The 26,486-nt window shown below is 27.6% G+C and overlaps 1 protein-coding gene and 1 pseudogene across 1 annotated transcript; both read left to right on the forward strand.

Annotated features, from left to right (window-relative positions):
* The first annotated feature begins 7,887 nt into the window (after window positions 1-7,887).
* Window positions 7,888-13,875, forward strand: LOC113560170 (annotated as a pseudogene).
* A 10,416-nt stretch (window positions 13,876-24,291) lies between these two features.
* LOC113560171 (facilitated trehalose transporter Tret1-like) lies at window positions 24,292-26,240 on the forward strand. The gene is made up of 6 exons (XM_026965929.1): window positions 24,292-24,340; window positions 24,431-24,790; window positions 24,923-25,182; window positions 25,254-25,469; window positions 25,651-25,905; window positions 25,989-26,240. The coding sequence occupies exons 1-6, from the start codon at window positions 24,292-24,294 to the stop codon at window positions 26,238-26,240; spliced, it is 1,392 nt and encodes a 463-aa protein (XP_026821730.1).
* The last annotated feature ends 246 nt before the right edge of the window (window positions 26,241-26,486 follow it).

The raw sequence follows: 26,486 nt of genomic DNA on the forward strand, positions 1-26,486 counted from the left end.
ATAATGTCTAAGCAATTAATTGAGTCATTTATCATGCACAAAAACTCATTTATATTTCGATTACATGACCTGATATTCATATGTAATACGTTAAATTCGTTATTTTCTATACCCATAAAATATTCATACAAATCTAAATTAACTATATTTTCATCATTGATGGTGATGCACGAGTCTATGAAGTCTTGAGTTTTTTTCAATCATTTATTATATTGACGCAGTGAAAATAGAATCTTCGTCTATACCAATGATATTTTAATATAATATTATTTTTTACGATTATGATGATGAGGCAGTGTAACGAATGTGTGTTTATAATACAAACAATATATAGAATTGATGATTGACTAATCAGCATAATATTTTGATTATTTGTAACATAAGTTAAATGGTTTGACCTGATTAAACAGTTCATATTACAGTATGTATATGCTATTATATGAATTATTTGCGTATAATTAGAATACCCATATATTAATGTATACCCGTGTATAATATTATTAAAGTATAAAAGATAAAAGTAATAATAAATTTCTGTTGATGGAATCTTAGAATGTATATGATAAAAATTTCCCAGTGTGTAAAATGTGTGTAATTTTAAGGTAAAAAATATTATGCTGTAGTTAAAGTATATTATAAAAAATTTAGATCTTCGATTCATTTTACTTGTATCTTTTTGCCCTTTTCATCTTTTTTGCAATATATCCTGCCATGACTTGTCCATATGAAATGATAGCTCAGTTCTTTAACTTTCATTCTAGGTTCCTAGAATCATTTTTTATTGAATGCTGTAAGACTTTCGTTTATATAGATTCGTTGAATTTTATATTTGATTTTTCCTCGTTTCTAAATAAATTCATCTCATTTTCTCCTTGTAACCAATTGTTGTTCAATAATTATCAAAGGCTTATCTATATTTCGGATTGAAGGTTTACGATACGCATTTTCAATACCAAACAAGTTAAGATCTATTCCTAACACACCTGCAATATCATGAACTAAGTTTTCTACATTTTCATCTTATTCGTTTTGAACACCACTTATTTCGAAATAACATGATTTTTCATTTTGCTCCAAAGTATTGATTTTATATTCCAGGTTTTGAATTACTTTATCATTTTCTTTCAATGATTTTTCTAGTTCAATGATACGATTGCTAAAAGTTTCTAATGTAATATTAATAGTTACTTGGTTTTTCAATACCTCATCTAGCCTATTGATAATTTATTTTGTATCTATTTCCAATGTTGAAGGTAGCGTTTTTTCTTTTGTTTTGGTATTGGCTTTAATCGGGGTATCATCATGTCGTCCATTTTTTGATTGGTTGACACATTTATCACAATTGTATTTTTGGTCAATACTTTTAAGATATTTAAGACTATCTTTATCCATTGTTTGAGCATTTGATATGTGTTACCGTAGTACACGTAGCACATTGTACACTGTCTTCTTTACGAGCGATAGAAATTTGACACTTAGGACACAATGTCATATTATAACACGTTAATAAAAACAACTATTAATGATCACGCACACGTCTTTACTCATCGAATAACACCATATAACTGAAGGCTTGTGCATAACAAATAGTCAATTTACCATAATATCACATATTTATAATTTAAATTTAGAGCCCCTAAATTGACCGGCCCAGGTGGACTTCTCCGCCTTTCCTCCCTGACAAGTCTGCCCCTGATACTCGATGTCGGATGTAAACGTGTTAGAATTGCAGACAACTTTTTTTACTCTGTTAACTTAAACCAATAAATTAGTGTTTTATATTCTAATGATAATTACATAATATTATCTCATGTTGATCTTCATCGTTTAAAACAATTACAACATCGTATAGACTTGTATATATACTCCATGCCATGAGAGAAGGAACCCGTTTCGCGCATGCAGACTGACGGCATCTAGCGTTACTAGACTCCGTTTCCCCCACTTTGTCCTCTACAGTTCGCGCTGTGGCGTGTATACAGCGTGAAATATGCGATATACAGAGTGATTATATTATAATATAATTTTTAATATCGTATGTCACGTGCAGAACAAATCATTTATTTCCTATCAACACCTAAAACATTTACGATTATATAGGTACACTATCATTCATTACCTTTTACATATTTTTTAATTTTGTTTGACTTACAATTTTTTTTACTAATAAATTTGGCGCATATACATCAAAAACTTAATTTTAATCAATTTTTTTAAAGTATTTTGATTTATAAAAAAACAATTGTTGAATTTCAATTTTTATTTTAGTTGTACGTAATTATATTGTAGGTGTCTAACAAAAAACATAAGTCAACAAATAATACGAAACAAAATAAAATTATAATAATATCGTCCTTCGAAATATTCAAAACTACTTTAAGTAAGTATATTAGAATTCTGAACTAATAAAATATTTTACAGTTATATACAAAACAAAAAATTTACGTATATACACAATATATTTTACAATTATATACAAAACAAAAAATATTACTCGTCAGAAAAATTAGACGAAGTGTCACCAGTAATTGTCATTATATGATCTTCATCATTCATCATTCTATCAGAAATAATATCGATGTCATACAATTTGTCCTCTTCTTTTATGGTGTGATGAACAAAATTGGCCCACATTTCAGACGTCACTTTTTGAACTCCTTCGTTCAGTAGTTTTTGAACATCGTTTAACTTAAACGATGTGTTATTTTGTTTGACGTGATTTTTCACAACAGACCACGCAAGTTCTATTGCGTTAAGTTCGCAGTGGTAGGGTGGCAAACGCAATACATGTTTATTTTCTTTCAAGGCTTCTTCATCAATTATATATTTATCATGGCGAGGTCTAATTTCATTTACCATGTCAAGCAATCGAAATTTTATCATTGGTTTGTCTAAAACAACACCTTTCGACTTCAACCAATTTTGAATTTCCTCTTTTTTCTATGCAGCTGTTGGTACTGGGTCTTTTTTGACAGAATGGTAAGAAGCATTGTCTATGACTATCACGCAATTATCCTTCAATCGGGGAAAAACTCCACAAAACCAGTCATAAAATGTGTCCCCATTCATTTCGCCGTGGTAGTCTGCTGTGTTTTTTTTCGACTCAAAACACAATAGACCCCCCTCGACGAAACCATCTGCTGAACCGATATGGATAACTATTACCTGCTTGCCTTTACCTGACGGATTTTTCGGGCCTGTTGTCAGTCCTTTTAGGAATGCATCTGTATGCGATTTCACAGAAGTATCAATCCATACTTTACTGCTACACTCGCCTGCGTTTACCCATGTCTCATCTAAAAAATAAATTGTACGACCTTCATCCCGATAACGCCTTATGTCCTCGATATACTTTTGTCGCCACACCACGATATCTGCTCTTTCGGTTAAAGCGTTAGACTAACTGTTAATAATAATTTTTGTATTATTTTTTTAATTTAACTTATAAATGTATTATTTTATTTTTATTTAAATAAAAAACAAGACATAATATATTGTAATCAAAGTTTTATTATTTTTTAAATGATTTCCTATCGTCACTATTATAAACATATAGTTTATTTATAATGCATATCAAAGTCGTGAAATTTTTTCTTCAAATCTTTCATTAAACGGTCGAAAAGTGTTTGGTCCAATTCGTTCAGGTCCTCGATATTGTTTAGTCCTTTAACTGATAGGTTATTGCAAGCTTCATCGAACATTCAGCATGTTTCCATCTGTAAAAAAATATTCATACAAAAATGATTTGATAATATTATCTTACTTAAAATAATAAATAAGTATAGTATTATTTCATAATATATTGTTCAGTTATATTATTTTTATATCATTAAATTATATTCAGTTATATTCAAAGATATATTAAAATAATATATCAACTGTCCTTGAAATCAACAAGTTCAATGTTTTTCGTTTTAAAATATCACAACGTCCAATAGTCAGTAGATTTTTTGTCAGCAGGTGCCTTTACAATCAAAATTCGGTCTTCTTGTCGAATGCTCATTGAATTTATAATTTCTAGTCCAATTTTCCGATCTTTTATCATTTCCTATTTTTTTCTCGATAAGAAACATCTATAAAAGAATAATTTAATTATAATTTTGTTCACTTGATAGTTTATGTAAACCACTCATTTTTTTTGATTTTTTTACATTGGTTTTCTTCTCGTAGGTCCTCTTTTGACTACCCGGTTTTATTACTGTTTCTCTGTCTAGCGTTTCTATCATATACATCTATAACCATAATAAGCGATTAATTAATATTTTTTAGTTTATAAACAGTTAATTAAATGCTGAATAATTTTAAGATTTAAAAAGTAATAGCAACGCTATATTTATCTTTACCAACTATGACTTAATATTTGATTCTATTACAATATAACAATAAATATATATATTTTTTTATACTTGCATCGCTTACAGCGAAGGATTCTTCATCATCACTCCTAAATGAATTGACCGGCATTATCTTATTTTTTTGAAAGATATGTATATATATATATATATCATTTATAGATATCGAAAAAGCTTTCGACAACATTGATTGGCAAATTATATTCTCTATAGTGAAAGAATTACATTTAGATTTTAAAGACGGGATAATTATATTTAATCTCTACAAAAATCAAAGCGCAGAAATTACAATAAATAATGAGTCAGCTAGTGCGAAATTACGTAGAGGTGTAAGACAGGGGTGTCCATTTTCACCATTATTATTCAACTTCTAAATAGAAAAAAGTATAACGGAAGTTAAAGATAAACTAAACAGGCTTAGGATTGGAATCAGAATGGGTGGTATATTGATTTAAATGATCCGTTTGGCAGACAACATCGTATTATTAGCAGAAACAGAACACAACCTTCAGAGAGCCCCGGCAGAAATGCAAATAATTATAAATAAGTATCAAATGCATTTAAATTCAAGTAAAACAAAAATTTTAGTTTGTGCACGTGAACCGACAATTCAATATTATGTATATAAAAAATATTTATTTAGAAAACCTACAGAGTTTTTAGTTTTAAATACTTGGAAAGTTTAATAACATCAAACGGAAGAAGCTCGCGGGAAATTAAGCAAAGAATCGGGCAAGCAAAGATAGCTTTTATCGTGAAAAAGAAAATTTTGGTTTCGAAAAAAATTAGCAGAGCAACAAAAAAGAAATTTCTAAAAACATTTGTGTGGAGTGTCGCATTATACGGCTGCGAGACATGGGTTATCAATGAAAAGGAAAAAAGATCCCTAGAAGCATTCAAAATGTGGTGCTGGAGACATATGGAAAAATAAACAGGACAGAAAGAGTAACAAATGAAGATGTAATGACCCAAGTTGAAGGAACAAGATCCATACTTAAAGCCATAAAGCGACGACGATGGGACATGATAGGACACGTTTTACATCATGACGAAGAATTGCATCATACTATAATAGAAGGTGCAATTGAAGGACAAAAACCACCAGGAAGACCAAGAAACTCGTACATATCTCAACTGAAAAATGACGAAGGGATTGATACTTACGCCGGATTAAAAAGACTCGCCGAAGATCGTGATAAGTGGAGACTAAAGTTAAAAACATTGTAAACCAACCAAATATAGGTTGAAAAAAAATACTATACTATATAATGTATAGTATTTAAATTATATCTATATTTATTATATTAACATTAGTGAAGTGTGGCAAGTTTTCATTAAAACTGACTGTGGTGTACGTGCCCAATGTCAAATATATAAAAAAAACATGCTCCAATTCAGGAACACATACAGCAAATTTATGGAATCACCTTCAGTCTAAGCACAAGCCAAAATTTAAAGAGTTGGATGATCAGCGTAAAGGCTTTTCACCATCTCCATCTGCGTTGTTAGATGACAATGATGAATTTGATGACGAGTAAGTTTTATTTGTAACTAATATTGTCCATCTACGATGTATTATGAAATATACTATTAATTATTTAAGTAGGATAAAGTTGGGTACTGACTACAAGAAAAAAAGAAATAAAAAAGAATAAAAAATGATTGAAAATGTTTTATTCATATTTTTGTAATAAATTATCATGTTTTTCCTACTCCAATATATTGTTTAAATGTATTAACTATCCAATATTACAAATAAATAATAGTACAATGTTAAATATAATATTCAATACTCAAATACCTATTTTCATTATAATTATTAATTAGCAATAGATATAATTAAAAGTTTTTATTTCTATAATTATTTAATAAATATTTTTAAAGAATAGAACCTACTTTATTTATTTTTATTTTTATTTTATCATAGAAATTTATGTTATATTGCATTAAAAACGGGATGTTACGAAATTAAAGATATTGACTGTGAAATTAAGAAGCAAATAAAGACTTACAATAAAGAAAATGATACAAATTTAACATTTGATATTTCAGTTGATCAGGTTTTTAATCAAATCGAAAATTTTGGTGAGACATTAACAGTCGTGTTACATAATAAACGTTACGGTTCTTAAGATGGGATTAAAATTCAATATAAACCCAATATTTCACGTTAATCGAGCTAGTCGCACGACTAAAGTGTTACCGATAACATCGACTAAGGTAAAAAAATTAAAGGTGAAAAATAAAAAAAATTCTAAAGGTTCTTGGTTATAATCTAAATCAAAATACCTGAAAGTGATATTTTGGATATAAGATCACGGTTCGAAAGGGATTCTAAAATTATAAAAATTAAATATCATTAATATACACGATATACGACTTAATTTAATAATTATGATGAAATACGTATATCAATCCAGCAAACAGATGTTTATCCGTATCTTCATGAAAGTTTTATATTTATAAAAGATACAATATCAGATGCTACAAAAGTAAAACTTTCTAATAATGGTTTTTCCTATCTCTTTGAACAAATACGATTTGAAATCAATGAGATAGAAGTAGATAGCACACGTGTACTTGGCATTACCAGCTCATTGAAAGGTACGCCAGATAATTTTAATTGTTATGAAAATGCAGGTTGGCTTTTTAAAAATGATACAAACCCTGTAAATGCTAATAGTGAATTTAGTGTCTGCATTCCACTGAAATATTGGTTAGGTATATTTGAAGACTTTAAAAAAATATTAGTTAATTCCAGATTAGAACTAATATTAACTCGAAGTCATAGTGATTTAAATGTGCTAAACTTAAAAATTAGTGGAAGTGCAAATTTTGGAAAAGTTGTTTAGAATAAAATAGTTTGTAAGGTACCACATTAACTGTTGATGATGAAGAAAGGTTGAAATTATTAAAACTTATAGAAAAAGAAAAAAGATTGTTTATCCCACTCAGATCTTTTGAAACCTTTGAATATTCTGAACTCAGGACCACTAAAAAAGTTGTATGAAACCTGAAAACTGCCTCGAAATTATAAAAACCTCGTTTCTTAATAATTGGGTTACAGAGGGGGCGTAAAAATTCTAACAAATCTAAAGGTTTTTTCTAACTCAATAGCTTGACCGTATGATAATTTAAAATTAGATTTTTCTAAAATTATTTTTATTTTATTATATGATATTTTATATATATATATTTACGATATATACTTTATTTGTATTCATCAGTTTAAGAATCATACTATAAAAAAAATATTCGCAACCCAATATTAAGTCCTTCTACTTTTTTAACAAATGCCCAAAATGTAGTTATCGATACTTCAAAACAGAATGATTCGGTCATAGCATCATCAGTAGATGTTCAATTATAAATTGAAGCATCAGAATCTCTTACACCTGTAACTGCTTATTGTTTATTAATACATGATCGTATTGTAAAAATATATTCTCTTCCTTTCACTAAAGAAGTAAGGAAACTAGTATAAATAATTTATAATTAAGGTTAACTTTTAAACAATGCAGTTTTTGGGAAAACGATGGAATCGATGAGAAAACGTATTAAGATAGAACTAGTTTGATGTCCAAAAAGATTGCAAAAACTTCTGAATAAACAAACATTTAAACATTGCACAACATATAGTGAAAATCTAGCTGCTGTTTTACTGAAAAATAAAATTATCGAGTTCTGGAAACCGATATATATATATATATATAGGTAATTATTAATAAACTTACACATACAATTATTACTTTATAAACTTATTTATTTATTATTTTTTTATAGGCTTCGTAGTACTTGACACAAGTAAAACGCTGATGTACGACTATCACTATAACGCAGTGGCGGTTATAACTGACTTTTAAGGGGGGGCGGAAATTATAATAATCATAGGACACTAATGAGTCGTCGGAGAGCCCATAATTTTCCCCCAATATTTTGAAATAATGCAAATACTTCAAATAGAACAAACATTTTTTATTATACATAGTATATTATGAAATTATCCAAAATAGGTTCAACTTGTACTTACAATTAAATAAAAAAAAGTTTAGTCACAGATGCACAGTTATTCAACCATTTTAATAATAAAAATCTACAATAAAAGCATATGTCTTTTTTTTTATTTAGCAAAACGTGTAATAATATTTTCTTTATCTATAGGAATATCTTTATGAATGTGAAGTAATGCTAGCCCGTTCAACCTTTCTCCGCCAATTGTTGACCTTAACCATGTTTTCAGCCTAATATAATTAGATTAAAAATAATGTTAAAAATGTATAACAATTCTAATAAAATAATGATTTGGCTACTTAACAAATAGTTAATAAAAGTATTATGTGAATTATTTTTTTTAAATATTAATTTATGTTAAGTAAAGTTATATGATATTTTATAAATAATAGATAGGTACTAAAATTTAAATGTAAACTTATAGTAGGTAAGTCATGTACCTACCTTCTGAGTGTTGAGAAACTGCGTTCTGCTGTCACGACACTGATTTGTAGTGAACAAATAATAATCAGCATTTTATTTATATTTGGAAATATAGATTCTGGACACATACTTAGAGCATCCAACCCATTAACTGGAATATTTTTTCCTAAAAAAATACATTTAAATTAAATTAAATTATCAGTTAATTATATTAAAATATATATTTTACCTTCCGTTTGAAGTCTAAGCCATTTAGTAAACCACATATTTATTTCATTCTCTATGGCTTGTTCTGAAACATTTTGAAAGTATGTGTAATCTTTAGTCATTATTTCTATAATTTTTGCAAAATAGCCATTGTAGTCTTCAGTTTTCATTTTGACAACATATTTTGGTATAAGTTGTATTAATAAAGTAATATTTGAATTTTCCTTGCTTAAGAATCGGAAATCAAAATCTTCTAATACATTATCCAATAAAGGAATATAAATATTAATTCTATAATAATCAACAGGGTTGTTTGATGATGTAGCATTAACTCTATGTTTTTGATGTGCTATAATCCTGGGCAATTTAATATCAACATCAAGTTTGTTTAGAATTAATTCACACTCCTTAAACATAGATTGAAATTTTTCTTCACATTTTTTACGATTTTGTCCAAGTATTAAGTATACATCTTTGATACATTCAGATGCAGCATGATCTTTGCCTTGTAAAATTTTACTTATCGGAAAAGTAACAGTTAGTAAATTTGATAATGAAAAAAGAGAAAATATAAATTCACAATTACAAATAGCAGATATCATCATTTTAGCTTTCGAAGAAGAAATATTATCCTGCCATCCAGATATTTCGGTTAAAGTGTCAATAATTTCAATTATTGATTCCTTAAAATGCAATACACTGTCGTGCCTTTCTATCCATCGTGTTTCGCATAAATTATGTAATTTTCTATGGTTAGTCAAATGTTGTTGAAGAACGTAATTACGTTTGGCAGATATATGAAAAAAAGAAGTAACTTCTTTTATTACTCCAACACAGTTGCGAATTGATTGTACAGTAGACGATTTTGAAATACTTAAATTTAAGGCGTGATTTGAGCAAGGACTATGTATTGCATTTTTAGCAATTTTTCTAATTTGTTGGACAGCGCCGCGGACTGCAGATATCATAACGGAACAGCCATCGGTCCCAATGCCTACACAGTAATTTAAATCTAATTCTAATTCTTGCAATAGTTTTAAACATAGCTATGACAATCGATAAATGTTAAAAATCTTTCATACGATTTTCCATGTAAAATATTCCGAATAATTAAACACATTTGAGAAATGTTAGATAAGTCTGTGGTCTCATCAAATAGAATACTAAAATATTTTGCTTCTTTTACTTCTAAAAGTATTAAATGTAATATTTCTAGTTTGCAACACTCGATTATTTCATTTTGCGTTAGTTTACTTATGTAAGTAGCTCTTTCACCAGTAGTTTTCAAATGATTTTTAAGTAAATGGTCACCAGCATCAATTCGAAACTTAAGAAGTTCTTTAAAGTTTCCTTGATTAATGACAGAATCAACTTTTCCCCCATCTTCTTGATAAATAAAACCATCATCACGATGACCACGCAACGGTATATTTTGCTGGCCTAAGAAAACAATCGTTTTTATTATTGGTCGTAATCGTTCACGGTTATCTAATATTTGTTTTTTACGTTGATCATTTACTAAATTGATAACTTCTTTTTCAGGATGATTGTAGGTATTCAAAAAGTAATTTGCTCGTTGTATATTATCTTTATGATAACCATAATTATTGTGTAATTCTAAAATACCATCTTTTCCTAATAGCTTTGCAAATTTAATTACTGGTTCAGTAACCAAGCTTTTTAATTGCTCTGTTTTATGCATACCCCCTTTGTTTGAAGTTGAAAACAAAACACAAACCTTACAAAATAAACCAGGCTTAATTTTTGAAAATTCAATGTATGGAAACTTTTCAAAGTGATTTTTTCTTAAAAATCGTTTTTCCGATTTACCTTTTTTAGTATGAATTGAAAATGGATATTGAAAATCATTACTAGGAACATTACTTCGTTGAAGGATGACTGATTTCGAATAATCATTTATAGCGTTAGTTTGAGTTATGAAATTTCCAATATCTAATTCAATATCATGAAGTTTTTCAATTTCTATTGGATTAATTAACTCACTTGTATCAAAACAATTCGTATTTGTTGGATTTGAGATTGCAATGGTTTCTAACTCTTTTGTACCATCTTCATTAGATTGTAATTTACATTTTTTCTGAACACTTCCAAAATAACTAGTTATACGATTATTATTATTTGACGACATACTTAAGGGGTTATTATACGTAATAATAATAATATTATAACAGGCAACAGCACGATATAAATTATAAACACAGAGAACGTGAAATAAAGAAGATAGACTGTGCAAGCGCAGAGTGCAGACACACTTATAATGGGTTGTATACAACATAGTCAATATACCATAGTCCATACTATGAGTATACAGCGTTTATTATATTTTTAGATTTATATTAAAATTATCGTAATATCAGAATGGGAAATCTATTACATTATTGAGATTATTCCTAGCAGCGAGCAGCCATATATATATATATATATATATATATATATATATATATATACAATATACATATATAAACAACGACGCGCCACGCGCGAGACGATCCGAATAACATATTACGTAGTACGTACATATACTATAATAACAAAAATTAATAAAATGTACTACAATTATTTAAAATTATACCGTATTATATTGCGCAAGACAACTTTACAAATTGCTGATACTATTTTTATAAATTAGAAACACAAAAAAATAGTACCATGATTAATGCTTCTTTCAATAATTTGTTATAAAAAAACACGGACCAAGGGGGGGGGGGGCGATCCACCTATCGCCCCCCCCCTTATAACCGCCACTGCTATAACGTAATGCAGAAACATTATGGCGACAAAATCGAGCTTATGTACACAGATACAGGTAAACTAATAATATTATTATTATTATTATTATTATCTTATTAATATATTTGTATTATTATAGATTCTTTAGTATATTATATCCAGACTGACGACTTTTACAATGACCTGGTGAATAATTCTAACTTGATTGACCGAATGGACACGGCAAATCTACCCCAAGACCACCCATGTTAATTTGCTGAGAGAAAGAAGATACCCAGACTATTTTATGATGAAACCGATGGACGTATTATGAAAGAGTTTATAGCACTCCGAGCAAAATCTTATGCTTTCATTTTAGAAAACAGAGAGAAAATTAAGGCAAAAGGTGTCCGAGGGAACGTAGTTAAAAATCATATGACTTTCAAAGATCATATGAATTGTCTTCTCGTCGATGATAATGATAATGACAAGTCTAACCTATATAGGGAAAATATCTCTATCAGATCATTCAACCATCAGATTCAAAGATCAAATCTAACAAATTAGGTTTCAACCGACTAGATGATGAACGGATAGCACAATCCGATAGTATACTACATACCTACGTCCACGGACATTTTAAAAATTTTAAAAAGTTGTAAATAGTTTTATATATAAATAAACTTGTTATTATATGTATATAATATGTATTGTATTTTAATCTTTCAAACATAACCTCATTATTTTGTTATACCTAGTAAGTGGTAACACATACACTCACACACATATAAATATAAATATTAGTATAGATAAATAAAACATTGTCCAAATATGCATTGTACATGTGCATTAAAAACACGCACACAATATTTGCTAGATTGAGCGATTTAAAGCCAAATGGGCTTCCTCAAAAGGTCCAAAGGCGAGAAAAATTGAGTAGTTGGCGACTATCAAATATTGGGCAGCTTCGAGTTCAGTCTGACACCAAATTGGGCTGTCCAGTATTTTCCAAAAAACCAAGAATTTTCATTTCAATCTTTAAATTGTTTCCATACATAGAAAAAAATTGATTTTAATTTTGATATCTATTATTCTATTTGTAATAAGCTATTCTGTATTGCTGATTACCATGGTTCGTTTTTTTGTGGTATTAGTCTATGGCACGGTTGTAGATAAAATTATTATTTAATCTATTTTGTGCTACAGCCGTGGTCTATGGGTGATAAATTTATTATTAACTTAATAAATGTTGATTAAGTTAATAATCAATTTATCAATCCACCTTATTATCAATTAATTAATAATTGTCATAATAATTTAAAATTATAGCCCATGATATATTGCATGATACCACATTACCATAGTCCACGGACAAAGCTAGGTAAATTATATATTTTATTTATTTGTTTACCAGAAATTTTTGTGTAGTATTTTCGGTTTGTAATTTGTATTTTTTAACAATGGGAAAATATGAAAAGTATAAAAGAACTTATGTCCGAGAATGGGAAAGCAAACCAGAATTTAAAGGTACCTACTACTTTCTCACTTTAATTTTTTGGTGTTTTGTTATTTATATTAAAATTGTTGAATTTATTATAAGGATGGCTAAGAAAAGCAACTAATGAACAATCTAATAATAATGATTTGAAAAAAGCATATTGTTCCATATGGGATTCGCTAAACGAATTATAAAATCAATTTTTTTTATGGGATGATGAGTGTTCAGGTGTCTTATTACAGAGGATGTAATGAGAGTACACAAAGCGTTAAAAAATCCTCTAGCTTTTCTACCTTTAGAAGCCATTGATGGACACTCATTCGAAAAACTGGCACAAAAAAATACTATATTAAAAAATAATCTGAATCTTATTAAAGAACGGTGTTTACACTAAATGACTAGTCTGTGTCGCGAATTGATAAAACGACACCAAACAATACTTCTATAATTGAAAAACTTAAGTATTTCAGTCCACTTGTAGTTCTTTCTTCAGCACCACACAAGAAGTTTTGTGATTTGCCAACAGAGCTAGCAGGTAAATTATTTTATTGATATTTTATTAAATAATTAATATGAATATTTTAATATTATATTTAATATTAATTTTTAGAATACAATGTCAATATTGAAACTTCAGAGATACAATGGTGCTAGTTAATTACATTAAAGTACTCTGATATATATAATATGTTCTCCAAATATTTCAATAGAGGAAAAAGATACGTCTCAATTTTGGGTTGATGTCCTGAATATAACAAATAATAATAAAGAACAAATATTTAATGAACTTGCTACATTTGTTTTAAGTATGCTCTCTCTACCTTTATCCAATGCCGTAGTAGAAAGAGTCTTTAGTACAGTGGTTCTTAACCGGTGTTCCACGGAACGCTGGTGCTCCGTGAACTTGGCTAAAGTGTTCCGCCAAAATTTCAAAATTGGCGAAAAAAAATTATAAAATTATTGTTAATAAAAATTACTGGGATAATTTAATTTTCGGTTTCTTCGTTTTCAAAAATATACAAACATTTTACCGTCGCGTGTTCGTATAATATTGCATCCATACGACGATAACAGAAATAGATTATAAATAGACTGATCGATTGCAGATAGTAGAAATGTAAAAGAAATACTTAGTACACATTTAGTATGATTCCGTTCGTATGCGATACAATATATTTAATGTAATATAATATTTCTGCGTATTATTTTTATTTATTTTATCGACCGCAGTAAACGAATTTCTTTATGAATAATTTGATTTTTCATTAAGTAACGAGTGAAACTATTTAGATATATTTTATTTTATCCTTAGAGTACATTAATAAATTTGTTAAAATATAATATTTAATAATAATATAAATATAATATTATAAAAATAATTATTTAAAACTGCAACATGGATAAATTTATAAAACGAAAATATGACTCAAATGCTAATAACACCAACATAAGTACAAGCAATATTAATAATGATATAAATACTTATAAGAGGGAGAACAAAATAAGAAAAGTCAATAGACAATATTGCAATGGTTATTTAGATATCGAGTTTATTTATATTGTTTAAAATGAGTGTCAAATACCTTTTTGTGTGGTTTGTGAAGAAAAACTCTGCAATAGTGCAATGGTACCAGCAAAATTAAAACGCCATTTTACATCTAAACATGCTAATCTCCAGTCCAAGGATAAGAATTATTTTGAAAGATTGTTAAAAAATCAAGTTGTTCAAAAAAAAAAAATTTGAAAAAAAAATAATGTAAAAAATACCCAATAAAGCACAAATTGCATCGTATAATGTTGCCGAAATAATTGTTAAAAATTTAAAACCACACACCATAGCATAGAGCCTAATTTTGCCTAACCTTGTTCAGAAATAGTTCAAATTATGTTTGGCGATGATGCAAAAAATAAAATTATGAAAATTCCGCATTTTGATAACACAATAAAAATAGAATTATTCATATGTCAGATGATATTGAGAAAACAGTTTTTTATAAACTTTCCAAATGATATTTTGCTTTACAAATTGAAATATTTATTAAAATATTTCTGAAAAAGCGATTAGAATTTTACTACAATTTTCAACATCATACTTAAGCGAGCATGGATTTTCAACATTAACAAATATTAAGACAAAAAAACGTGAAAGGCTAACTAATATAGAAGAGGAAATGAGCGTAGCACTTTCACATACAAAACCAAATATTGAAAATACATGCAACAGTCATCAGGCCTAAATATCACATTAAATAATCTACAAATTTTTTTAAAATTGTATTTACTTTATATCATTAACCAATTGTATTAAATTATTTCATTGGCTAAATACGAGTATCATAAAATAATAAAATAAAATTACTTATATAATGATATATGTAATTTTATTAAAAAAAATGTAAGTATGGTTTTATTTTACGACCTAGTGCTCCGCAAAAATCTTATACAATTATAAGTGTTCCGTGGTTCTAAAAAGATTAAGTACCACTGCTTTAGTATAATGAACGCATGGAAGTCTAAAGCTAGAAACCGCTTGCATATGGCTATGCTTGAAGCTATAATGAGAATCAGCCTTCATTTAAACGAAGGTTTAATTACATTTTAACCTGTACTTTCTGTATAGCTTTCAAAATAAAAATTATTTTACAATAAAAAATTAAATTTATAGTCTCACAAAATCTGTTACACAAAGTTGACTCTACCGCCAATATGATCAAGAAATTTAATGCCAAAATGTATGATAAAAAATTATATAATTTGAATGATGATTTGGTGAATGAGACTAATTCTGATGACCCACTCAACACAATAAATGAGGTGTTGCAAGATTTAACAAATGTTGAAAATGGACAGGATTAATTATAAAAATAAAAAAATTAGTAAGTTAGTTATTTATATAAAAATAAAGTTCCTTGTTACTAATGAGTTATCTTATAATATATTATATAATACATAAATATTGTGTTGGTTTATTCATTGTTATTTTATTTTATTTATATAATAATATATTCTATATAGTTAAAAAAGGAGATTTTAAAGTCATTTTTTGTTTTTATATTATTTGCTATTTGGTTCAAAAATATATTATAATTTGTTGTTACATGTTTTTTAAATTTGATTTTCCTTTAGACCATAAGTTTAACATGGAAGATTACTTAATTCAAATTTATAATAATTTTGTTAAGTCATGACATACCAAATACCTAACCTAACATACCTATACCTACACTGCATATCAGTCTTCAACAAATTATCTTTTTTTTTTTTTCTTGATAATACATATTGGACCTACTTATTATTTTTATACTTTTTATCATTGTATATTTTGGTAATCAGTATAACACCCAAGTTATAAATAAATTATGATCAAATAATCACTACTGAAACAGTCTACTTACATTTTTCCTATTGTGGCCTTGGCGATTATTTTTTTTTTTTTATTTTGGGCGATATTATAAATTTTTTAGTGTTTTTGTGCTATTTCAGAAATATTGGCTATTTTTGGCGATCTCGACGCTCTCTATCGGCGGTACGTCGACTTATCTATCTGACATCCCTGTTTTATTAAAATAAATCCATTATATAGGTACTTCAGTAGAAAAAATACGTAAAAACAGGTGTTTTTAAATGTTTCGTATGATGAACAAACAGAAATATATATATGAAAATTTAAATATATATCTAAAAAAAAAAGTTCATAAATACCAGCATTTCTTAGTAATTTTTCTATAAAATTATATAAAAATGCTATAATATACATAAAATCATATACAATCATACAATTTTAATGAATACATATGAAATATTAAAGTTCTTATCTACGTTGATATGTCTTAAAGCGCTTGCAATAAATACATAAACCTCATAGTTTCATTAAAATTAGTAATTTTATTGGTTTTATTTTCTTCATCAAATATTTATTGTATTTAACTTATTCATAGTAAATTATTATCATTTTTTTTTTCGATTTTATAGTTTACCTACCGTAAACCATAATCAGATAATTCTTACAACGATCTATAGGTTATATCTTGGTTAAAACAGGTGTTTGGATACAATAAATATACCCAGAGATCATTCAAAACCATTTTCAATAAATATATATGATAATTGTATTAAAACATTTACGTAGTAAATCTTTATTTATGCATACTTCAATACAAAAATCTGTACAAATTTAATCATTTCAATGAAAACATAGACAATTTTTGTTACACCTAGTTAAAAATAGTAATTCTCAGCTTCATTAAATGCTAAATACCTCATATGATGTCTGACCACACATGATTACATCATATGCATAACACACGTATATAAGTATCAAATCTAATTCTTTTTAAATATCATAATTTCATTGAAACTAGTATATATTCTGTTAGACGCTATTATCATTATTTTATTTTTTTTTTTTGTTATATAATATGTAATATGTAATATAATTATATTCAAATTAAATTATTATTAATATCAAAGCATAATCAAATTAGTTTCAGTAAAAACTAAAACTATAGCTATATAATTAACAAATATAAATATCTTAATAAAAATGTACTTAAATAGAGTAACTTTTTTTTTCATGAATAATCGACATGAGTCTTTAGAACTCGCGAAATAAGACTTTACCCTTCGACGAAAAGATGAGTAATGAAATACACTAAAATATATTTTACTTTAAATATCAGTGTGAAATGATTTTATCTAAGCGATTCACTCGCGCATACATACAATATAGTGATAGAAAAGTGAAGTATAATATTTTTTAATAATAACATTTTTAAAATACTGGTAAAATAACTGAGAAAACTCTTGAATTAGCACGACTTGGCACTTAAAGGGTAGTACAGGGACTGATTTCATTTTGCTTCATGATATTACTTTCTAGATAGAAGGTATTTTCCGACAATACTTGGACATGTCTTTGGAGGTTTGTATCTGGAACGGACTTATTGAAAGGGATGTGGTGACAATTATATTATTTAGTTAAGTCTTCCAACTAGACTGTTTTTGTTTCAATATTAATGAATCCGTTTTTTTGTATTCAATTTTGTCCCATCGTTTATGTATTAATGTTTTCAGCAACTCGATTTCGTCTGATGAATAATTAGCACTCCTCTTTACCATTTTTCTTCTCTAAACAACTATATACAACTATTATAATATTTATTAGTTAACAACTTCGAACTTGGTTAAAACAAAATGCATTAACTTTTACTTACTGTCTTAAATAATTTCACAAATTAAATTAAAATATTAATAATGATCACATCATTGTATCAATAATTATATGTCACATTATCACTGATAACATTCTGTTGTGTACACTATCGTGTGTGCTTAACATGATATTATATTGATAAGCCATGGAACAATAAACAATATAGCCATAGTAAGGCTTAAGTTAAGACCTAGTTAAATAGAAGGTTAAAATACTCGTTCTAATTTAAGGTTCACCTTAATCATAGTTTTTGGTTTATCTTAATCCTAAGACAAACCTCCATTGAAATACCGGCCCTTAATTGTAAAACAGTTCCTCAGCTGTTCTGAATTTATTAATACACCAGAATCTTCTTTTAAAATTGGGGTATACGTTGTTGATATTACTAAAATGTCTGAATTATATTGTATTATTTAACTGATGTAAAAATGTAAATGTTTTTATATTAGTCTGTCCGACAATTTGGCCTTGATATCATCTATGTCTTAAGCTTGTATCAACTATTTTTTTGTCTTAAGCTTTCAATTACTTTTCATTAGATAATTTCAACTTTTTCTATTTATTGTAACTAATTCAACTATATTCTTCTTATATCATAATAATCTAATATATTATACCTGTTTGTATAATTATACATATATATTGTATCTAAACACTTGTTATTAATGTATATATATACACACATTAATAAGTGTATATATTAATAAGTTTATATAAGTGCGTGAGTCTTATGATTACACTATTTAAATTTTTATATTAAGATTAATTGTTTTTTTTTTGTGTATACATATATAATTTGTTTATATATCATTTTATATTAATCTATATTATAATATAACTTAGCTATTAATATATTTAAATCATTCAAACAATATTTATATTCTTTTATTTTTATTATATTACCATTAATGTTATTTTGCTAAGTAAATTTTTAATTTTAGATATACCTATTGAACTAAATAAATTGAAATTATTAATTTATTATGTTGTTCTTAAAAATAATCAATATTTAATTATTAACAACTTATCTATAGATATTTATTATTTATGCCATAAGTAATATAATCATGACTACTTAGAAAAAATGTTCTAAGTTTGTGTAATGTAAGAACATTTTGGTTTCAATCACCCCTCCTAAAGTATATGGTTTTGATAAAACAACTATACAACAATTGGTTGAAATAGCATAGTGATGTTTCATTTTAATATTTAAGGAACATCATGTTTCAACGTTGTGATGATGCTACAAAGAGATGTTCAATGTATGTCTTATAAGTGACATCATTGCGGTACAAATACGATCCCGGGGATGTTTTGAATACACTTATGGAACGCAATTTGTAATGTTACATATTTTATCACAACATCCCAGAAACGATTGTGGTACAAATTATTGCACAGTGGGCCCACAACACAGAAAAGGCAATTTAAAAAAAAGTTTTGGACGTCATTGGCTATATTTTGGAGGACTCAGATTTATTAAACGTATCTAGTCGTTCAAGTGTTGTTAGTTATTCTTCATCATTAATGGTACCAGAGTCAAGAACAGATATTCAATATAAACAATATGATCCAGTAGACAGTGGTTTTGAATATTTTAATACACAGCAATAAATAACAATAAATAATTAATAAGAAGAAGAATAATTAACGAGTTTTTAAAGTTATTAAACTATTTTTTTTTTTAATTCAATTTTATACTTTTATTTCTAGTTTTTTTTAAATAAAACATTTAATAATTTAACTCTAATATTATTATAATGTATTACCTTATCGTAAATATTAAAATACAGTTCGTATCATCTATAACGACGGACAAGGGACCGTAAAATATACGTTGTTATAACCAAATTTTATTTTTTTTTTTTTTTATTAATACATTATACACACAAATTCTACTAGTACAATGCATTTTTAAACCACACAAGTATATTATCATAATTTTAATTTGATTTTACATTACATACATATTATTTTATTATACTCAACTTGGAAATTAAAATATTGTTTACAATATATATATATTTTTTTACATTATATTTTACACAATTATTTTAAGAAGTCAGTGATTTTTAGCTGTTTTGTTTTATCATTTAATAGCATATTTTGTATAGTGAGTTTTAATGAATTACAATTTTGATTCAAGTCAATACAATATTATTTAGTAATGAAAAATTAACAATATTTTCTACTGATTTATACGCTTCATTTATGGTTAAATCATTTTTATCTTCATCAGTTATTTCCTCCTCCTCTTCTTTTTCGTTTGGTTTGGATATTGTACTCACTATATCCTCGTCACTTAATATTCCTGTAGTAGCTACCTCAGAATCTATATCTACAAAATTTTCGAAGTTCGGGTAGTTAAAATTGTTTTCTTGAATGTTTAAAAAAGTAGAAGAACTTTGTACTGTAGTGAGAAATCCCGCATGAGAAAAACAATTTTTTATAGTTTCTACTGTTATTTCGCTCCACGATTGAGTTAAATTTAATTTTCTAAATTTTGTTTTGAGACATTTTATGATTTCCTGGTCCATTGGTTGTAATTCTGATGTGCAGTTTTGGGGGTAAAAAAACTAGCTTAATACAATGCAAATCATTTAACTTGGTATGCGATGGACAGTTATCTACTAATAGTAAAATCTTTTCTCTCTTTCTTTTTAGTTCACTGTCCCATTTTCGCGAAAATCTATCCCACAATTCAGATGTCATCCATGCACGTTTATTTGCTTCATAAATCACTGGCAAAGATTTAACATTATTAAAACAACGTGGTGTCTTTGATTTTCCTATCACAAAAAGTTTTTTTTTTTGATGTTCTGGTCATAATAGCACACACGAGTACGGTTAACCTCTCTTTAAATATTTTTCCTCCATAACAAGTTTCGCCTTCAAATTTAAAAGTTTTATCAGGTAGCATTTTAATAAATAATCCTGTCTCATCACAATTATAAATTTCAGCATCATCATATCCCTCGCTCAATTTTTACACTGGCAGATGTTCAATTAACTTTGGAAAATTTTTAGAACGAATTTTTTTAACGTTATATCTTTCGCACTCTAATTCTCGTTTTATTTCATCTCGATTTTTCCATACTGTATATATTGTAGAATGACTTACACCAAATTCAGTCGCAATATTACTCTTTTTTTCATTATTTTCTAAACGAAAAATTATATGTGTTTTTTCTTCGACAGAAAATTTTTTTTGCTTGTTCATTTAAATGTTTAAACACGTTCAACGGCACTAACAACTAAAATATCAAACCTGATATTTGTAGATTTGTGGTAATATCTCATTATATGTACTAGATATGTGTATTATATTTAATCCCGTTAATAGCTTAGATGCTATTTTAAAAATGCATGAAAGCATCTAATACTTATATAACATAATAACTATGTGAAGATACCCTATCTATTGGTAATTACACCGATAATATTAGATGATCATTTGTGAAAAAGAATAATATATAGTTGTTAAATACGATTGAAATGTATGTTGTGGCCCGATTTTTAAGTCGTATTAACCGATATTTTCGTTACGTCCAATTTCGCCACAACCAGTTATTTTGTATGTTAAAATAAACGGAATTTCGCTGGGTACTTGAAATTAACGTCGTTATACCCCATATGTCGTTACGACCGGCGTTGTTATAGATACCGACTGTACTAAATATTACTTTATTGTAATGAGAAGTCTTTCATCGACTGACACTGCTTTTCGGTAGTTTGTATCCTATCTTTTAATTGATGGTTTCATTAATTCTACTTGAGAAGACCAGGGTAAAGCTCATAGGTTAACTTTGTGTGTTAAAAAATGGTGTCTAAACTATTATTTTAACAACTATTTTTTTAATATAACCATAAAATGACTTCTTAAGTTCATTATTTATTTCGTCAAAAAATTTAATAAGCATTCAATTAATAAAAAAATAAAAAATTGTTAAAAGTGGAATTTTATTCACTTTGCCCAGATACTAGGACAAAGTGAAAACATGGTATGCAAAGTTTTACATCTTAACCCAATAAATAGTCATACAAATATTATGCAATGTTTTTTTGGAAAGGTATAATTTTAATATATTGATAAAAAACTTAAAACCTATACAGTCCACTAAAACCAACGGCAACAACGCCCTCTTTCAAACTATTTTTGAGTTCGCGCCCCACTCTCTCACTACTATAAGATTGATGTATGCATAATATTTATATGTAAACTATACTTTAATGTTGATTATTGAATTAATATTAATACAACTTTAATGAAGTTTTTAATATTAAATGAATTCATTTGCACAAGAAAAAAAAATAATTACAATTTAAAATTAAAATTAACTATTATTAAATATACAATTAATAAGTGAGTTGGTTCTGTTTAGTCTTAATTAATTTTTGAATGTTTGGCGACATCTGTGATAATACGCATCTCAGATTGACTGTCCACGTAAAATCGTGCTCGATATTTAGATTTAATATAAGCAAGCGCCGAAAAGCCAGACTCACAGAGGTAGGTGAAAGAAAATTGAACTAATAGCTTCGCAGCTTCATTTTCAACTTCTAAATATACAGAAAGATAATACAGCCAGAAATCTTCAACAGTCTTATTTTTTTTGGGAATCATTCTTAAGATTGATGGTTTGCTCTTGAAGGTAATCTGGAAGTATGTTCAAAATTAATTTTGAATGGATCTAATACTAATTTAAATTGCCAATTCTCTGTAGAAATATCAGGACAGTGCTTTGATAGTTGGTTTTTTATCATTGGATGTTTATTATCAACATTTGATTGGGTTTCAGGTAAATTAAATATAATAATGTTGCACTGTCGGTCATTAATTTCAGCAAATATTTTTTCTTGATTTAATGTAGTTGAGCTGGTATTATTAAGTTCTAATTTGAACAACTTTGATTCGAAGTTCCATTTTGGTTTCAATCGATTTGTTTTTAATTAGATTTTCATTAAATTGTTTAGAAATATTATCTAACTTACTGCCAAGATCATTGAGTCCAGAATCAAGAGACTTTTTTCCTCTCGCAATTGATTGACAGATGCTATAATTTTGTTCTGTGTAGATTTGATTTCATTAGGTTTGATAATTTTTTAGAAGAATCCGTATCTTCCATAGTAAAATCGGAAATATAACAGTAATTAAGTTACGTAAAATTGGAAGGAAAGCGTATAACTGTAAACATAGTTGAAAAGCATATACGTACAATTTACAACTTCAGCGAAAAAGCACAGAGAACATGACTGTACAAATGTGACTGATGGATTTTATGCGTGAAAAGACTATAAAACATTGAACTTTTTGACAACATACAATAATATTGTCACTGTCATATTCATTACCTATCGATAAAATTATTGTAATCTGTCGGCTAATCGGGAAAAATGAAACTATATTAATAAAATCGGTATAATTTGTAGGCGCACTGAAACATCTGTACTAGTTTACGTTTGTGAAATGGTAATGTTTTAAAAACTGGTATATTATTAATTGTGTGAATTATCGATGAATTGGGATTCGGTAAAGTCGGTAAGAATCCTATGTTCGAGCCCATCACTCGTCCTCAACATAACAATATATTAAAGAATAATTAAATAATAAAAAAATAAAATACGTCTAATAATACGTAGGTATTTCACATTAAATGGATCATCTTTTATTCATGATTATATGACTGAAAAGAAGCGTATTATACGATTACTGGCCGTATTGAAACTGTTATTAAAAATCACTGTGTGTCTGAATGCAATATAAACAAATATCCCATTGTTTTTATTTATTTATATAGTCTGTTTGTTTTTGTTACAAATACAATTAAGCGTATAAGATAGTTGTAAAATATTTCAAGATGGCCTTAACAGAAGGTATCAGAAATCAAATAGTATCTTCTTTAATCGGTTAGCTAATCAGTGACGTTTATCATATATTTACTTTATAATGACTTTTAAAACTTATCTTGATAATTATACACGATAATTGATTTTCAGCTACTCTTGGAGCAATGGTTATGGGTACGATCCTGGGTTGGACGTCACCAGCTAATGCATTATTGCCAACTGGAGTTAATTTTTCGATTTCAGTTGATGATTTAAAGAGTTTTAGTTCCATATTTGGTATTGGCGCGGTCATTGGCGCATTACCTGCCGGTAAGTTATCTGCAATAATCGGCCGCCGTTATAGTATGGTATTTTTTGAGATTTACATAATTATTGGATGGATTTTTCTCTCGATGGCCAATGCTTCATGGATGTTATTGGTTGGTAGAGTACTACAGGGAATCGGTATTGGTGCATTGTGTACTGTTATACCTACTTACGTTGCTGAGATTTCTCAGCCACATATTAGAGGTAATTACTTGATAGAACATAAGACACTTAAAAATGTGTAAATAGTACTATACATTGATAAGGAAAATATTTAAATATTTTATGAAATGTATGTTTATTAAATATTCTCGTATTTATGTCTTCTTCTAAAAGGGACTTTGGGAACGATATTTCAAGTATATGTCGTCATTGGAATTCTTTATTCCTACGTAGTTGGTTCGATAGTCCAATACGTTACATTAAACATGTTATGTGGGATTTGGACCGTAATACACGTAGTACTAACATTTTTCATACCCGAATCACCATATTTCTTTTTGTGTAAGAACAAAGACGAAAAAGCTAATGTATCAATGACGAAATTGCGGGACGGAAATGCTACAAACGTCGAAGACGAGTTATCCATGATAAAGGTATAATATAATAAGCGTTTATAATCATATCTAGTAGGAATACAATGCAATTAATATATTTTCTATGACAGAGGGAAATAGAACATCAGAAAACGAATCAGGACACATTCATGAAAGTGATGGCCAACAAGGCCAATCGCAAATCCCTTTTGATCGGTATCGGTTGTATGTTTTTCCAGCAAACCAGTGGAATAAACGCGATTATATTTTATATGGCTTACATTTTCGACGAAATTGGAAGCTCAATAACCACAAATACTTCAGTAATATCTGTTGGAATCGTTCAGGTGAAATTGTTTTTTTAAATACAATGTTTGAATATTATTAATAGTATAAATTTAATGTACACATTCTATACCTTATTTATTGAAATTAACATTTTTTTTATAAAGTTATAATATGTTATTTAAAAAAGTGTGATGTTATTTTTTAAAAACAATAAATGATTAATTTTTCTTTATATTATAGCTGGTAATGACATTTGTAGCGATGACTGTTGTAGATAAAGCAGGCCGTCGAGTTTTATTGATAATTTCAGCAGTTGTCATGAGCCTAAGTTTCTTTGGTTTAGGTTTATACCTTGACCAGAGCCATAAATTAGTCCATAAAGACTCGATTTTATCATGGCTACCACTGATTCTCATCGCATTATACATTTCGGCTTTCTCTTTGGGCTTCGGTCCTATTCCATGGGTGGTTATGGGAGAGATATTTTCTAATGAAGTACGTTTAATTTTTGAATAATACATAAGTATAATAACACTTAATAACTAATAAAAGTTGAAATATATTTTAATTTTTTTTAGGTTAAACCATATGGCACAAGTCTAGCAACTGCCACCAACTGGATTTTGGTGTTTGCAGTAACATTCTTAACGTTTGTAACTACAGAGTCGATTGGTTTCCTTGGTCTTTTCTGGATATATAGTTTATTTTGTATGTTGGGTGCTATATTTATTTGGTATATAGTCCCAGAGACAAAGAATAAAAGTTTGACTGAAATACAGTTGAAGTTATCAGGTAACAATAACTTGCAACCATCAACGAGTGATGATTAAAAAAAATACGTTGAGTAACAAAAATTAATATTCTTGAATGTTAATAAATTTATTGCAATAAAATAAAATTATTAAAAATAAATATTTTAAAATTATTTATTTATTTTTTTATAAGTTGTAACTTGTAACGTCAGTCGACAATGAAACATCGTATGCCATTACCTTATTTCTTTTTTTACTCTTACGTGCATATTTTTCACTAAAAAACGTACTTCGTTAAAGTACCATACAACCAGCCACAGACCA

The sequence above is a fragment of the Rhopalosiphum maidis genome, chromosome 3 (genome assembly GCF_003676215.2).
Source record: "Rhopalosiphum maidis isolate BTI-1 chromosome 3, ASM367621v3, whole genome shotgun sequence".
NCBI classification, from domain to species: domain Eukaryota; kingdom Metazoa; phylum Arthropoda; class Insecta; order Hemiptera; family Aphididae; genus Rhopalosiphum; species Rhopalosiphum maidis.